This window comes from Ptychodera flava, chromosome 7 (assembly GCF_041260155.1).
Source record: "Ptychodera flava strain L36383 chromosome 7, AS_Pfla_20210202, whole genome shotgun sequence".
Lineage (NCBI taxonomy): Eukaryota > Metazoa > Hemichordata > Enteropneusta > Ptychoderidae > Ptychodera > Ptychodera flava.
The window spans coordinates 36578791-36594659 of record NC_091934.1 but is presented as its reverse complement, the minus strand read 5'-3'; the positions used below and the strand labels follow the sequence as shown (position 1 = coordinate 36594659).

Genomic DNA, 15869 nt, shown 5'->3' with positions numbered 1-15869 from the left:
CCAAATTTTGTCTATATATATATATATATATATATATATATATATATATATATATATATATATATATATATATATATATATATATATATATATAATATATATATGTATATTTATTTATTCCATTATTAAGTAAATGATACATGTGCACAAAACTTACTTGAAGTGTTGTGAATTTTGACAAAGGTTGATGGAAAATCCTCATTAAACACTAATCGGAATGCAAGCGGAACAATCGCGTTCGAGAAAGCAGAAGTTTATGTACAAAGTGTTTCGCGAAACACCAAGCGACTCTTGCAAAGCATTTCATTATATGGCTGCATTCTTCTTGGATTATCTGTAAAGCAATACCACTAAGTTTCTATCCTTACGCAATCCACGTAGACTTTGAACAATACAAACTTGTTTGAGTTCCCCAAGATATACTTCGTGAAGCGTCTTTAAGTGTCGGAGTTGCGCATTGGTTGTGCATTAGAATTTGTTACTGTAATGGAAGCACGTTTACATGTTCAATAGGACTCCCATTTTAGTTTACATGTATATACGTCTAATAATAGTAGGTTGTACTTACGTTATTTGGCATACTAATACGCCGTGCGAAAAACTAATAAACGGAGTTATGTATGGTATTTACTAGTGTATAGTGGATAACAGGGTTTAAAATATTAACTTCCATGACTATCATTACTTCTTTTTTCGACTTATCCCTCTTCTGCAAAGTTGTACTCACAGTCATTTGAACACGATAGGAACTATTTTGGGGTAATTGGATGGTGAAGTAATGTCGATTTAATCTACAAATGTGATCTCACCTGTTTTTCTTTTTACATTACACACTTGTTTTTATGAGTAATTTGTATTATTGCAACATTAAACTGTCTGGCACCTAAAACGTGGGAAATTTAAAGATTATGAAAATCCAATTATCCCAAATTAGTTCCAATCGTGTTTTTAGCACATTTAATGGTACCGAAGAATATTTAATTGCTGATGTGAAGTGTCCCAGGAATACAAAAAACGATGTATCTTCAAAATATTAATGAGACGGACACTAGGGGTGGCCAAAAATTCCTTGCGTAGATGTTTCAGCGTTATTTACGAAAACATTTAAAGTTAGTAATGAGATAAACGCCATTTTGGAGAAGGGAAACCCAAAAAGAATACTTAATATAGAACACAGATAACTTTGCTATCAACGGCAATCGGATTATGGTACGTATGTAGAGCATTCCAGAGCATGCAGAGCATTCCAATGTTGGCAAAGAACTGTTAAAATGCCAGGTTAATCCTTTGATGGTTATATTTATAGGTCATGCAACAATACGTGGTCTTCATTTGAAATGTGTGGATCCAGAGGCACGTACAAACTCATGTGCACCAGCATATGTGCACTCTCAAACGTTATCAATTTTCTATCAATTTTTGCTCATTCATGGGAAAAGGCATGATGGAAGTAAAGTCACACCAATCCTAACTTTTGTTTCATAAGGCTTCGTTCGAAGGTATTAACCAGTATGTGTTCGGTTCATGGTTCACCTTCTAATGAAAAACACAGTAACATAAAATATCACAGATTCTAAAATATGTAACATTCATCTGCGAATCCTCGAGAGTTTTGACGAGTTTAGCCGTCAGTTATTCTTAAATGGTCAGTGTGCTACGCATGTAAAACTCCAAAAACAATGGAAATAATGAGCATTTCCATAACCAAAGATTTGGTCATTATGTTTTTACTTCCATCTCAACTGTTAAGAGCACAGTCTTATTGACAGTGATTGGAGTAATGATTAACTGAAATCCCTTGAAGATGAGTCAACTGGGCGGGAATGGTTTGTATGTACGGCTTAGGGGTAAAGGTCTTTGTATCTATGTAATGATGAACCAGTGACGATTGCAGGGAGATAAAACATACGTGTACATGGATATAAATAGTGGTGCGATATCAGTACCCTCACCAGTTCTCGCTCGCTACCTTTGAACGCTATCTACATCTGAAGGATAACATCAAATTTTCATCATGTCGAGAAAATTCTCTGTCCGTCAGTTATATCTTACCATCCTTCTATTACTTTCCCTGTGTGCCTGGGAATGTTCAGCGTTGACTGATGAAGAACTGGAAGCCCTCGATGAATTCGTTAATGCCACCATGACCTGCAAAAACGTTCCCGGTCTGACGCTGTCCATGGTGAAAGATGGACAGACAGTTGTCGCCAAGGGCTACGGTGTCAGCGATATGGACAAAGGAACAGCAGTTACTGAACACACACTATTTAACATGGCATCGCTTTCCAAGTCATTCACGGCCAGTCTAATGGCTAAGATACTTAGCAAGCACCAAGACATCTCCTGGTCGACGCCGTGCAACGAGTATATATCCGACATTGCCATCAATCATGGGGACGACTACCGCAACACCCAGACCACGATGTATGACCTCTTATCGCATAAAGTATGTACTGCAGATGACACTTTGTATTTGATGATGGGTGGATTTGTCAACGTGGATAGGTCCGACTATATCAGGTAAGTCACAAAATTTGAGAACACCAAAAAAAAAAACTGAAGACGGATACCCTGATGATTTTGACGTTAGACTTTGAACCGTGCGACAACGTAAGGTCGATGTTAAAGCTATCGTACACACATTGTTTCGACGATAAAATCATTATCTCTAATAATTATCTCAAAATAGACAGAAAGATGAACCCATGTCGTTGGGAATAAACATTTGTAACAACGAATTTCAAGAATCTGTAACTTGTTGATTAACGGCCAATTACTGGCAGCTTATCATACAACTTCAATAAAATTGCATGCGTATATTTAATATGCGCGCATAACAATTTCGGCTTCTGCTCTGGGCACAAAACGATTGTAGACGACTGTAGAATGGGTTTTATTCACAAATGTTTTGAGTATAACCATTCAGGGTAAGATATTATCGGTAATTATTTTTAGTATATACTGTGCGTGAAGCAAAGCGTCATTGGTCCATTATTAACCAATCAAAACATGGATGTGCTCCTCGCCGGTACCTCAAAGAATACGTTTTCTCAGTTAATCATACTTAGGAAAAACGACGGCACCTATCATCGTAGATACGGTTGTTACTGCAAACCTGCGGTTGTGTTTGCCCTTACTGCTTTGCCAGAGATTTTATTTTATTTTATATACTTTATTTTATTTTATTGTACTTGGGCCTCAGCCCAAGTACATTTGTTTTCATTCCGTGGGAAAAAACTCTGTAAGGTATAACCATTTCTGGCGGAGACCAGGGAGGGCAAAATGTCTTGGCTTCATCTTTCTTGGCATAATAAATGGCGTAATGATGTTAACTGAATGGAAGTGCTGCTCTCAGCCAGTCTTGAATAAGTGAGATGTGAATATTAATGCTTCTCTATCTGAGTTTTTGCCACAAAATCTTCTGAATATAATCAAAATGTGCATCGAAATGCAACAATTAATGCACCCTCCGTTTCCTAGGCGATGGCACGACCCTTGCTACACCCACTGGACGAGCCAAAGTGGGAGGGGTAATTTCAGTTTGGTCGAACAAGAGGGCTCGAGACCAGAATTTAACATTTAAACTTGAAACATGTTTAATCGCTGACAAGATGTGGACTAGTGTTAATCAAAGTAAAAGTGTGAAAAGGAAAGGTTTTATATCCCGGACACAATGAAAAACATTACGACTGGAAACTGTACCCCCAGTTGAGAATAGTAATGCCCACAGCGATGGAGAACACTTATCCTTGAGCTGAGAAAACCAGACCATCCTTTCGAAATAGAGCTGCAGATTCGAGAAGCTCGTTCAAAATAGCTAGGTACACCCCATAAAGGGGTGGTTTCGAGTTTTGAGGGCAAATTTCGCCTCCTTCATATAGAAATCGTACGTTTGTTTTTCCAGGAGAACACACCATTTGACACAAAATTTGCATGTAAAGGGGTCGCCAGTAAGCACGTGGTCAAATCTGGCATAAGAAACAATATGAAATGTTGTGTAAAGCCAGTCCCAAATAAACTGATTTGAACTTATGTGTTTTGTAATTTATACCACTGCGTAACATTACCTTTTTTGACAACATCACACAATGTAATACGTTTTAAAACTGAATACTCCGACGTATTCTGTGTCTCCTTTGCTAAAAATACGGTATGCCGATTACCATGTAAGGAGATGATGACGTCAAGACAGATTTGTAGTGTGTTTGGTCCTGGATGGTGCACGAAGTTTAGTCAAGGTAGCTTGTGTATTTATTTCCTAAATGGGAGAGATTAGGGTCGATCTAAACGAAGGCCGAAGAATGTTATGATACTCTAAGCGAGCTGAACTCTAACGCGAATGGTTGGATAATTTGGAGGATGTCTAGAATGATCTCGTCTCATTAAGATTATTTGGCGGTCAGTATTGAATTTCAACTGCGTCACAAGTTTGCGAAATGAGTATTCCGTCGAACGGTCAACGAACGATATTTTAGAAATCTGGAGACATGGCACATCGCATTTTTATTTTAGTATTTTATATTTTACAAAAGATTTAAGAAGCAATGATTTTGTCGAAAATTCTGAAAAAAATATAGGAAGATTTGATCGCGAACACATTTTCACTTGGGGTCAACTAGCCCTGCGTACGATGCTGTGTGTTCCGCTACAGCTAATCGCCCCGCTCACCACAGCCCTGCAAAGACCCGTACGTAGGGTCGGTGACTTCAAATCCATTTTGGGACTTGATGTAAAAAGCCAAATTACTGCCGAAATTCAGCGTTCTTGGGCCCAAGTCGTATCCCAGCCTACCTCAGCTACTCGATCGCTTCCAAAAATGACAGTCTTTTATTCACTTCTCGTAAATAACCGTCGATGTCGGCAACTCTCTCGCTAGCCCTGCGTACGATGCTGTGTGTTAGCTGTAGCACATAGCATCGTACGCAGGGCTAGGGGTCAACATGGGGTCGCAGCCATGTTGCCTCAAAACTTATTTCTGTCTGCACTCAAAACTAAAAATGTCGGATATGAACCTGAAAAATCGATGCAATTTTGTCAAACTTTGCAAAATTTCAGCCTATAGACAAAATTTCATCTAGGTAAGGTAAATTTACTGAAATTTGATCGACAAATAATCCTGAGCTTGAACGTGACAGCTCGCCTTGTCCGGGAAGTCAAGCATCCAGCTGCCCATACACAGTTGCCCATATGGCCAGGTTTATGAGATTGTTTTCAAGCGACGGCGGCAGACCGTACGGGCTCTGGATATGAACCTACCGCCAGTGTAGCTGTAATAACTGTTGCGTTGTTTTTAGTGCCCATGGACGAAGTCCTGGGGGAGTTATCGGTTTGGTCATGTCAGTCCGTCCGTCCGTTCGTTCACGCAGATATCTCAGACACGCCCAGGTCAATTTCTTTCAAACTTTGCACAAGAATAGTACCCAACCCCATACAGATGCACGTCGATTTGTTTCACAATGCGATCGAATTTGGCCGTGTTAGAGGACTTTTTAGTTTACACCTCCATAGACTCCCATGTATAAGGCAGTTCTCCATAGACTCCCATGTATAAGGCCAAGAAAATAAAAAAATAGTTTCTCATCGTATTCATATTGCCTAAAGGATGCAGTGACACAGTTTTTTGTCCCCACAGATAAAGTCCAGGGGGCTTATAGATTGGGTCATATCCGTCCGTGAGTCCATCAGTGAGTCCATCGGTTCACGCAGATATCTCAGACATTTTGACAAAATATCATGTGACCTTGGTGACCTTTGACCCCAAATATACATTATTGTCCATAACTCAGTAACCACAAGTGCTAAACCTTTCATATTTGGTATGATGGGACACCTTATGACGCCACATATTGTACTCCATTAATTATGCGCATATCTTATTTTGAGCGAGCCAATAGAGCTAGAGGTCTGATTTTTGGTATATAGGAATAACTTAGCAATACAATTATTATGACAAAATGTGCTGGACCTCAATGACCTTTGACCTCAAATATATATATTTGTCCACAACTCAGTAACCACAAGTGCTACATCCTTCATATTTGGTATGATAAGACACCTTATGACACCACATATTGTACCTCATTAATTATGCGCATATCTAATTTTGAGCGAGCCAATAGAGCTAGAGGTCTGATTTTTGGTATATAGGAATAACTTAGCAATACAATTATTTTGACAAAATGTCACGTGACCTCAATGACCTTTGACCTCATATATATATTTGTCCACAACTCAGTAACCACAAGTGCTACACCCTTCATATTTGGTATGATTGGACACCTTATGACACCACATATTGTACCTCATTAATTATGCGCATATCTAATTTTGAGCAAGCCAATAGAGCTGGATGTCCGATTTTTGGTATTTAGGGATAACTATAGGGTAGAAATCTAAATATGCCCATCTAAATATTAGACATCTACCATCGAGAACAAACGAAATTTGCTGTAATTTGAATATTTAAGGAGTTTAAGCAATTTCCACATAAATAAAGAACCCCTGCCTCAAAGTCCACAAAAGTTGCTAGACATATTTTGCCGTTGTCATGCCATTGCTTCGTTTAATAACCAGTTAATCAAATGCCTAATTGACAGGAGGAAATTCAAGACCATATTTGAATAGTAGTATATATTGTCCTCAAAATTACTCTATCACGGCCCAAGTACTCATTGCCTTCAGCAATACTGCCTTGTTTTAATTTTATTCATTCAGAACTAACAGGTTAAAGGCCCTCTTACAGGCCTGACAATTAAAGCTAAGATAAAAATCTGAGACAAGCATATAGCATACACATACAAATTATCTGTACAAATTTACGATTGGCAACCTGTGTTCAAGATTGAGATACGATGTAACATTACCATGCACTGGTCCATGTACAAGTCTTCTTTATTTCGATTTCCCCAGACACACTGTCTGCATGGGACACACAAGTTTGCCTGATGCTATAGCAGTGATCTAATAAAAATGTGTTGCCTTAATAAACTAATGATCTTGTAGAGGCTTTTATGAATGGAAGTGGTATCTTGTGTCTCAATTTTTAACACAGAGTGCCAACCGTCAGCTCTCATTTACAACCCCTGGTAGGGTCTGTTTTGTCTTTATACAAGCAGAATTTCTGTCCGTATCAAGTATAGGCTTGATCAACACTAAAGTGGCCACGGGTGTAGCTGTACATTCAGGGTAAAAATAGAAAAACGAACAGGAAGAAACTTTTGTTCGTCTGAGTGGATAGGTACTTAACGTTCTTATGACATATTAATTCCATAGCTCGTATTCAAATGTGTAATTTATTCGTGCAGCTTGTTTTTACATATCTGATTCTATGGTTTTACGTTGACAGGCATCGCCAATACTTGGGCGAGATTTGTCCGTTCAGAAGCAAATTTGCCTACCTGAATACCATGTTCGCCATAGCTGGCGAAATTGCTGAAGAACTTGAAGGTGACACGTTTGAGAACCTGATGCGACAGAACATCTTTGATCCACTAGGAATGACGTCATCAGGATTCCTGCATTTAGACTGGGACGATGAAAATTTCTCCGAATCCTACGTATGGATGCCCGACCAGTATTGGCATCATTTTAACAAGTCAATATATGTGTGAGTATGTGCCATTATATTTTGCAATGTTTACAAACCTGACACTTTTAATCATTGATCACACGTTGCCTTTTAACGAGAAGGATTGTTAAAACTCACATCGCCAAAATGAGTTGTGATTGATGCCTTATTTTATAGGTATGCTTTGAAGATCTGTTCTGATTACTTAGGTGTCGGGCAGTTATTTGATGATTCAGCGGGAAAGACCGACTCCAGTGTATGAAAACTCCTGGTCGTATATTTACCCTTCGGGTGGACTTTTGTGCTCACATGAACTTGTATGTATGTCCTCCCTTGGTCACGATGTTTTTAAAAGTTCTCAACAACACTAAGAAAGCGCTACAGTGAACAAACTAAAATATCTACTTTCATCAATAATTGTAGAATAATTTATACAGGTCAACGGATTATAAATATTCAAAATAGACGTGTTTTTAGCGTGTTTCTGACATTTGCCTCGTTTTCAAAACAGCATGAACCATGTCCAGGCAGCGGGCGGCGGAGTGATATCTAATGCCGTAGATATGGCAAAGTACATGAACTTCATACTGAGCGGAGGAAAGGACGAGTCCGGCGAACAGGTGGTAGATGAGAGCCATCTCCATGAGACACTGCGCCCTCAAACTGCTAAAAACTATCCCTACATCCAATCAAGACCGACATATCCGGTCGACGAATCATCATATAGCTATGCTTTAGGCTGGGATAACTATATGTACAGAGGTATGAAAAAAAATTGTCATGAATAGTGACTACTGTGTCATGGATGATAATATTTGTATTAAAATGGTTTTGTTAGGCGTTCGAGAAATGGGTCATCATCCCCTTGTTTACTACGGTTAACTATTTCCAACAATACCACTGTTTTAAAAAGAAAAACCAAACTAACCGAGTCCTCGTTGGGGAGAAGATATGGATTGACGGATTTTGGACATAAACTACGCTTTTAATTGAATTATTTCGATTGTCTGACAATTCTATGAACAGTGAGCCGGGTGACCGCAGTTTCACTCAGGTCAAAACCTGTCGCTAAATAAACCTTTAAAAAGCCTTTCACTTTTGTTCAAAGTCTCCGAGAGAGAACGTCAAATCCTTCTCTTTCAAAACCAAGAATAACAATTTGTCTTCAATTTTCTGATATTTAGGATGGTCTTCATTTCTACATTGAAGTATATGGGAAATAAATTAAAATTTCAAATTTTTCACAAATATAATACCGTGAATACTTAATTTACTACAAAAAATTCGCAAACAAATGAGCTAGATTAGAAACGTATTATAATATTTGAGTCCCCGAGGCGCATTCTACCTTAAAGCCACCGACGGTTATTAAGAAAATATAGAATTGTACGTGCACAGAAAATAGGACATACGCACATTTCTCTAACAACGTTAATGCAAGTTTTAAATTTTAATTTCAGGTTATGTGAAAAACTTTCATGCTGGGGCGTTCCCAGCATTTGGTTCAAGACTGAGTGTTTACCCAGAAGTAAACGTTGGTGTTTTCATTGGTGCAAACGGTCCGTATGATGGCAACGATCACGCTGCCATGCAAAGAATTGAAGCCTTCGCCACTGACCTCTTACTTGGTGAAGAACCCTGGTTGAACGCTACTACTGCGTGTACTTTTCCCGAACCATGGCAACCGAGCTCTGAAGGAGTTTCCGCTTCTTTTGCATCGAAAAGAGACAAAAGAAATGGGGAAAATGATAAGAAATTAAATAAAATTAAAAGTCACAAAGTTCATTCCGCTCGCCCTCTTGATGATTACGTAGGCGTGTATGGTCACAAGGCTTTGGGTAATTGCAGTATTTGGCTTGAAGATGACTCAGAAAATCTCCGTTATCGCTATGGAGAGTACGGATTGGGAGAGCTAGTACAATCACCACAAGAGAATGTGTTTGTTATCACCATGATAGGACCAATGGCCTGGTATCTGGATACATACACCGGCGAGATTCCACTCGTTGCTCGGTTCCGGTCGTCAGAGGGCGACATCATCGACGAACTGGTACTGCCCTACATCCCCGTCATGCCGATGCATGTTTTCAGGAGAGGTGAATTATTGCATGACCCACCAACGCCAAAACCAACAGTGCCCCCTGTTCAAGACGGCAGTGCCATCGTTAGACAGTCGCCTTTTATATACATTTTATTTGCTATAATATTGGTAGCGTACACGATGCTGTGAAATCTCAGAATTAAATGCTGGAAATTTGTTTGAATTGTATTTTTATCCCAGATGTAATTTCTTTTCATATAACCGTGTTATCCATGATTGCATGGTTGTTATGTACACCGGCAATAGTTCTCTCATTTACCTTTACAGTATTTCATTGTGATTTACCATGATGCCCTGCGTTTGGTTCTGTATTTTATGAAATCAGTAACTCTAATATTTGATGATTTTCCATTATTGTTATTTTATACGTGAAATGCAAGTTTTTTGTTCCACTGCTAAAATCATGTCAAAACATTTACTATTTAGCTTGTTAACATAGCATCTGTGTAAAATGCACTGTATTGTTTACACTCGAATTCTAGTCCGGGACAGATTTCACTCAACAATAACAATACAGTCTACACATGTACAGGCTGAGTTGACAAGCTGAATACTGTGTATCTCAACACATGATTTTTGGAGTAGAATAAGAAATTATGGTTGACATTAAAACATAAATTGTGAAAACAATCATCAAAAGGGAGCGTCTCTGGCCCTGTAAGTATGATGGAAGACCTTTTATTCGCTTTGTGAAATTCTTAAAGTAGAAACTAGAAGATTTTATGAGCACAGAGAGTCAAGCAAACGAGACATAAAGAATTGAATTGATGTTTGTGAAAAAATATAGAGAAGACGCCTAGCGTGCTGTCCTATTTCTTTCAAGTTGAAAATAAACTTTAAAGTAATTGAGAAACATTACTTTCTATCGCTCACGTAATGATATTCATATCGTAACTTGTTTCAGAGACATGAGGAAGGGTAAAGCTGTGTTTCTTTGAACAAGATTGTGCCACCAATATTTCTGTATAATAAATACTTTATGCGTACCTGTCTTTCTATTCGCTTGGATATTATTTGCTTGGTTTACAAAGTTATAAAACAAAATAATTCAGTTGTAGATGAAGATCGGATAAGTAGGAAGGAAAATCGATAAATAGGTGTTTTTAGTTTATGTACAATTTTATCAGGCAGTTTATGTCCTATAAGAGCATCTGTGAATCACCTCTCACATTTTGGTTTTCAAAATAAAATTCACATTTTACAATATATATGAACACGGTTTCAAAAGACAGGAAGCACACTGGATTAATCCTTTCAATTTTCTGATAGAAATACGATGAGATCTTGTTCATGAGGAAAGACAAACGATTGGGGTACCGTTACACGATCACTGTGATATTTCACGCCAGACAACACGGAAGATCGTGTGGTTGTAGGATTGTGAAGTTTATTTCGTTTTACGCTGTGGCGCACAAAATTAACTGGAAATCAGCATGCAGCCACACAGCAAATCATAATGCTGCTTTTTAACCTAGGACACGCATCTACAAGAATTATTCCAAGTTTTGATAAACGTTATCCTGTAATCTGTTTTCAGAATATAATGCTGACATATAAAATCGCTCTCTGATTACCCAATGTTTTCCGATTCTTTTTTTAGTTTATAAACTGAAGAGACGATATCAAATTGCTCCTATGCCAGTTTTTATTATCTCAACGTTAGATTTTAATTAGATTACTGTGTGACTGCATTTTCTTCTTCGGGACATAATATTCCGTACTCGGCGGTGTATGTTTGTTCATTCCAAGAATGGCTTCATCAAAACAAAAGAAAGGAAGTACTTGCTTTGTTCAAGCAGGTTGAATGCAGTGTGTAAGTAGTTGGCGACGAGATAATGTCAGCAGAACAAAAAAAGATCTGATGAGACAAAAATTACGGAAATCGATGATGACTTTATATCTCCTTTTATTAACAAAGTTTATTTACACTAACAGTCTTCAAAAGTTTACCGGGCAAAGAAATATACTACAACAGAGTCCGGATGTCAGAATTTAGTTGTAAAGAGACAATAGTAATGTACAATTTTGGATCAATAGAAAACCTACCGCTGTCATCAGAACAAATCATCGATGTTCTTTCAAAGTCAAAGTTTATATATATATATATATATATATATATATATATATATATATATATATATATATATATATATATATATATATATATATATATAGTATACAGATGTCCTCGTGGGAAATTACAATGGTTGAGGCTAAAAGCAGAATCACAGACTCCGATCTAAGTTGACTTTGAATATACCGACTGCCCCTTATAGTTAATTGTAAGGGCGAAATGTTTGCTCGTTTCTACCCCTTATAGTTAATTGTAAGGGCGAAATGTTTGCTCGTTTTAAACCGTCGGGATTCGAAATATAAGCGATTTATCATTAAAAAGCGTCAAACAGCCACATTTAAAAGCAATTGTATAGCTATCGATCACTGATGTATGTATGTTTGGCCGCTTAGCAAAGAGTTACCGGGGAGAAAAAATTCTTGCTCTGATCTGTTTAGAACTTCGATGGCAAAGATAAGTGTGTATAGCGTTTGAAGAATTCAGGATGGAAAGACTTGCGATTAGCAATCATTTCATCCGATACTTTTTTCAATTTACGGCCTTTATGTCGTGAACATAGACATGTCCTAACGCCATGATTAATTGAAATACCTGAAGAATGCTGGGATCTTGTTCATGAAGAATGATGAAAAGTTGTCGAATAGGCTGTTCCATCTTTCAAGCCGCTAAACTATTGACGCTATGGTAAGGTAGAGCCAGGGTGGAACGTTGGATTGATAGACGCGAGGACGATACAAAGTTCAGTGGAAGTCTGTGTTTGCAACAGATGCTGTAGAGATGATGATATAGATACTGATAGTTCTTGGTCGTGTTACTTCACTTCAGTCTTCACCGAAATATCTGTAATATCATAGTCTATATTATTGGCGTCGTCAAATCCTTTGGTATCGGGATGGACTTTGTGGTCCCTTTTCTTCTCTTCAAGCAGAGCTTTTGCCTTTTTATCCTTCTTTTCTTCGGGATTCAAGATGATTTCCAACGCCTTGGCCAAAATCAGAACAAATACGATAATCGAGGCGATGACGATAGCGGCGACAGCGTACCCGTTCATGGGATCGTAAGTCGTGTACACGATGACGCAGTTGCCCGACGGTGTGTTTGTGGAGCCGTCATTCAAAACGATGACGTAGCAGACTGTGTACGCAGTTCCTGATGACAACCCTGTTATTTGATACGTTGTCGAACCACTCACAGATCTTGTCTTGGAGTCATAGGTGATAGTGTAACTGGTGATGTTGGAAGAGTCGACGTCACTGGGTATCGTCCAGTTCACTGCTATTGTTGTTTCTGTGTAGCTTGTGACTTCAATCGCCGCGTTGACCACGGCCGATTGAAAAGCTACTGTGACGATAATAGGGAAAACCAGGAAAATTGCTAGTTTTCCGTCCATTTCAATTCATCTGTGAACAGATCAAGAAAAGCACATTTACGATTAGAACATACTTGAGTAACCGTGATTAGAAGTAATCATTGAAAATGTCCACGGGAAAGTTAGTGGATGAACCATGGATGAACGAACGATCAGTAACACAAATAATACGGATAAATAAATAAAAATAAATAAATAAATAAATAAATAAATAAATAAATAATCATAATGGTGGTGGTGGTGGTACTATTAACATTATTATCATAGTCGTAGTCGTCCTTATAAATCCTCATATTGCACTAGTTCATATTGTAATGTTTGTACCATAGTAAGAACGTATGTGGCAAATAGATGCTACTATTCGTCATCATCATATATATATATATATATATATATATATATATATATATATATATATATATATACATATATATTATATATACAAATTACTTCAAGTACCATCAAGTACCAATTAATAATATATGTTAATTTAGTTTCACGCATTTTGCAATCTTCAGACAGACAGTGTATATTAATGGCATAAAATACACAGATTAGAAAGCAACATTTAGGAATTATTCATTGCTTGCATACAATTCGCCAGAAACTTACACATTTCCCCGTTTTTTCCCGTCTTCATGGTAACGTATTCAGTTTTTTTAGGTTTTCATATAATCTATTAAGTTGACCTACTCCCTTGACCATTGGTTATCAAACTATTGCAGAATTCGGCACATTGGATATTATAAAATCCGACAGTTGTCTGCATGATTTTTTTACCACCCTGTCATCTGTGCCTCTGTCAATCTTTATGAAGCATACACGACAGGACACGTTGTTTCTAACAGGTTATTATAAGGCGGCACTGATCTTCCGTTAAATCATGGTGCGTCCAACAACTCCATATGATGTATATGCTGACAAGATTCGCCGTAGAACCCAGTGTTGCTGCCTTCAACTACATCCATTTCAAAACATGTACATAGTTTCTTTACAAAACATTACCAAGCCTTTACGAACAGCTATTGTCACTACTCGATCATGACAATAGCAGTACCCACTTGATTTGACGTTTCCATGGTAGTCATGTGATCGGGCATTGTCTCCCCTTTCTATTTTTCCGCAGTCTGAATACTGGTGTTATGTAAGAGCGGCCACGGTACGACTCGACTCCGTACTTTTACAAATGAGTTCATTTCCGACGAAATCGTTACAGATTTCATGGAATCACACACATAGAACTTTTTTTCAAGCAGACTGGTTAAATGCCTCTTGTTAGCTGCAATTATAATCGGTGTTACTGACTGACATCTGTATCTCAAGTTACCCATTGTACCTATAGTCCCTGAAAATAGACCTGTCCTCTATTGTATGCCCTGAGCGATACTCGAGTACGACACTTCACAGTAGAATGTGCCTCGAGGACGGATATTTGGAAGTGACTCTAAAACTGGTGGAATGCATTCGTCAGGGCTAATTTTGAAGCTCATGGTGTAAATAAAATTTGTTTTTGTGAAAATCGAACATTATATTCCCCATAGGGTTAACACAGGGACGGTGGCCATTTTGAATTTCAAGTGTCGGTAAAATATTGGGTAAGTTGTTTCCCTTGTGCCGAATGTTGCACGGTGACCCCTGCTTTTTATTCTTGAATTTGAAAGGGAAAGGTTTCAAGTTTCCTTGAGGAAAGTTTCGGCCAAAGTTTAAGCCTTTCAATTTCGAGGCGTGTACAACCTTGAGATTGAACATGTTGACTTGAAAAGGGGAAGACTAGCTAGGTGAGCTGAATAGCTCGGTGAGGGTGTTCCTTGATTTCACGCAGTATAGTAAATGCTCACTTCAAATCAAACTGCCTATCGATATGAAAGCTGCGGAGTCACCAACCATGATCTATCACCGGGTACGTTCGGTTGGTCTATATGAGGGTAGCACACTGCCTCCATTATCTATATCAACGTTCGTATATGTCAGTCTGATGTGAGAATGACGGAACAGAAGATCTGACGTACAACATGGACAATCTCTTGGTTCCAGGATCGGCGCCTGTGGCCAATAGATAACTGTATTTTCCCCTCCCCCTGTTTTTCACAAAACGATGTCTCTGGGCTTTGCTGTCATAGGATGTATTCAAGGTATCCCTTGGCTGTTGAATATGTACGGTAAAGCAAAGCAAAGAGTGGACGTTGTATGATCCACGGGACCGTGTTTAAGCCGCCGCCGCCCTCGTCCATGATTCAGTCACAGTAGGAAATGATAAGTTATTTTGTCATATCTGTCAAATATAATAAGCTAAATATACTCACACTATCCAGGCTCTCTTTGAAACGATAAACAGACTCCGTCTCGCAGTGTCTGACCAGCACTGAGTGAAAGCTTTCTCTTTTGAAGTTGCGTCAATTACTGCTTACGTCACTTTTGTTTACCGTACACTGGTTTATCGATCCAATGTTTGCCTGTCTCCCGGCCAAGGCAAATGTCGAAGCCGGAGAGACAATATCGTACCTATCGCCATAACTTATCAGAACTGTGTAAACCTTTTCGCTCGCAAAGCTGGTGCTCTTTAAAGTACACATCTTAATGGTGAAGACAGTTTCTGACAGAATCTTGAGTTAATGTGTTAAATCTTGATTTGATTTTTTTATTATTTTCCTTTGATAGATAAATGTAAATATTCATTGCTCGATTGAAAACCTCTGTCTGGGTGATGCCAATATCCATGACGTCAAGTTTGGTTCGTGTTTACTCCTGGAGAATCAGA

The 15869-nt window shown here is 38.3% G+C and overlaps 2 protein-coding genes across 2 annotated transcripts; one reads left to right on the top strand and one right to left on the bottom strand.

The window, feature by feature from the left end:
- Nucleotides 1-1951: 1951 nt before the first annotated feature.
- LOC139137434 (uncharacterized) lies at nt 1952-10654 on the top strand. The gene is made up of 4 exons (XM_070705530.1): nt 1952-2520; nt 7346-7606; nt 8079-8329; nt 9028-10654. Exons 1-4 carry the CDS (start codon nt 2015-2017, stop codon nt 9795-9797), a joined length of 1788 nt encoding a protein of 595 aa, XP_070561631.1. The 5' UTR covers nt 1952-2014; the 3' UTR covers nt 9798-10654.
- Nucleotides 10655-11295: 641 nt separating this feature from the next.
- On the bottom strand, nt 11296-15527 carry LOC139137435 (leucine-rich repeat and fibronectin type III domain-containing protein 1-like). The gene is made up of 2 exons (XM_070705531.1): nt 15415-15527; nt 11296-13142 (listed from the first exon to the last, which is right to left on the bottom strand). Exon 2 carries the CDS (start codon nt 13130-13132, stop codon nt 12554-12556), a length of 579 nt encoding a protein of 192 aa, XP_070561632.1. The 5' UTR covers nt 13133-13142; nt 15415-15527; the 3' UTR covers nt 11296-12553.
- Between the last annotated feature and the right edge of the window lie 342 nt (nt 15528-15869).

What these genes read in the sequence shown, in the direction of transcription:
- LOC139137434 (XM_070705530.1), top strand. Translation starts at nt 2,015, where the DNA reads ATGTCGAGAAAATTCTCTGTCCGTCAGTTATATCTTACCATCCTTCTA. An exon ending in GATAGGTCCGACTATATCAG is followed by an intron (nt 2,521 to 7,345) that starts GTAAGTCACAAA and finishes TTACGTTGACAG; the next exon opens with GCATCGCCAATACTTGGGCG. An exon ending in GGATAACTATATGTACAGAG is followed by an intron (nt 8,330 to 9,027) that starts GTATGAAAAAAA and finishes TTTTAATTTCAG; the next exon opens with GTTATGTGAAAAACTTTCAT.
- LOC139137435 (XM_070705531.1), bottom strand. Translation starts at nt 13,132, where the DNA reads ATGGACGGAAAACTAGCAATTTTCCTGGTTTTCCCTATTATCGTCACA.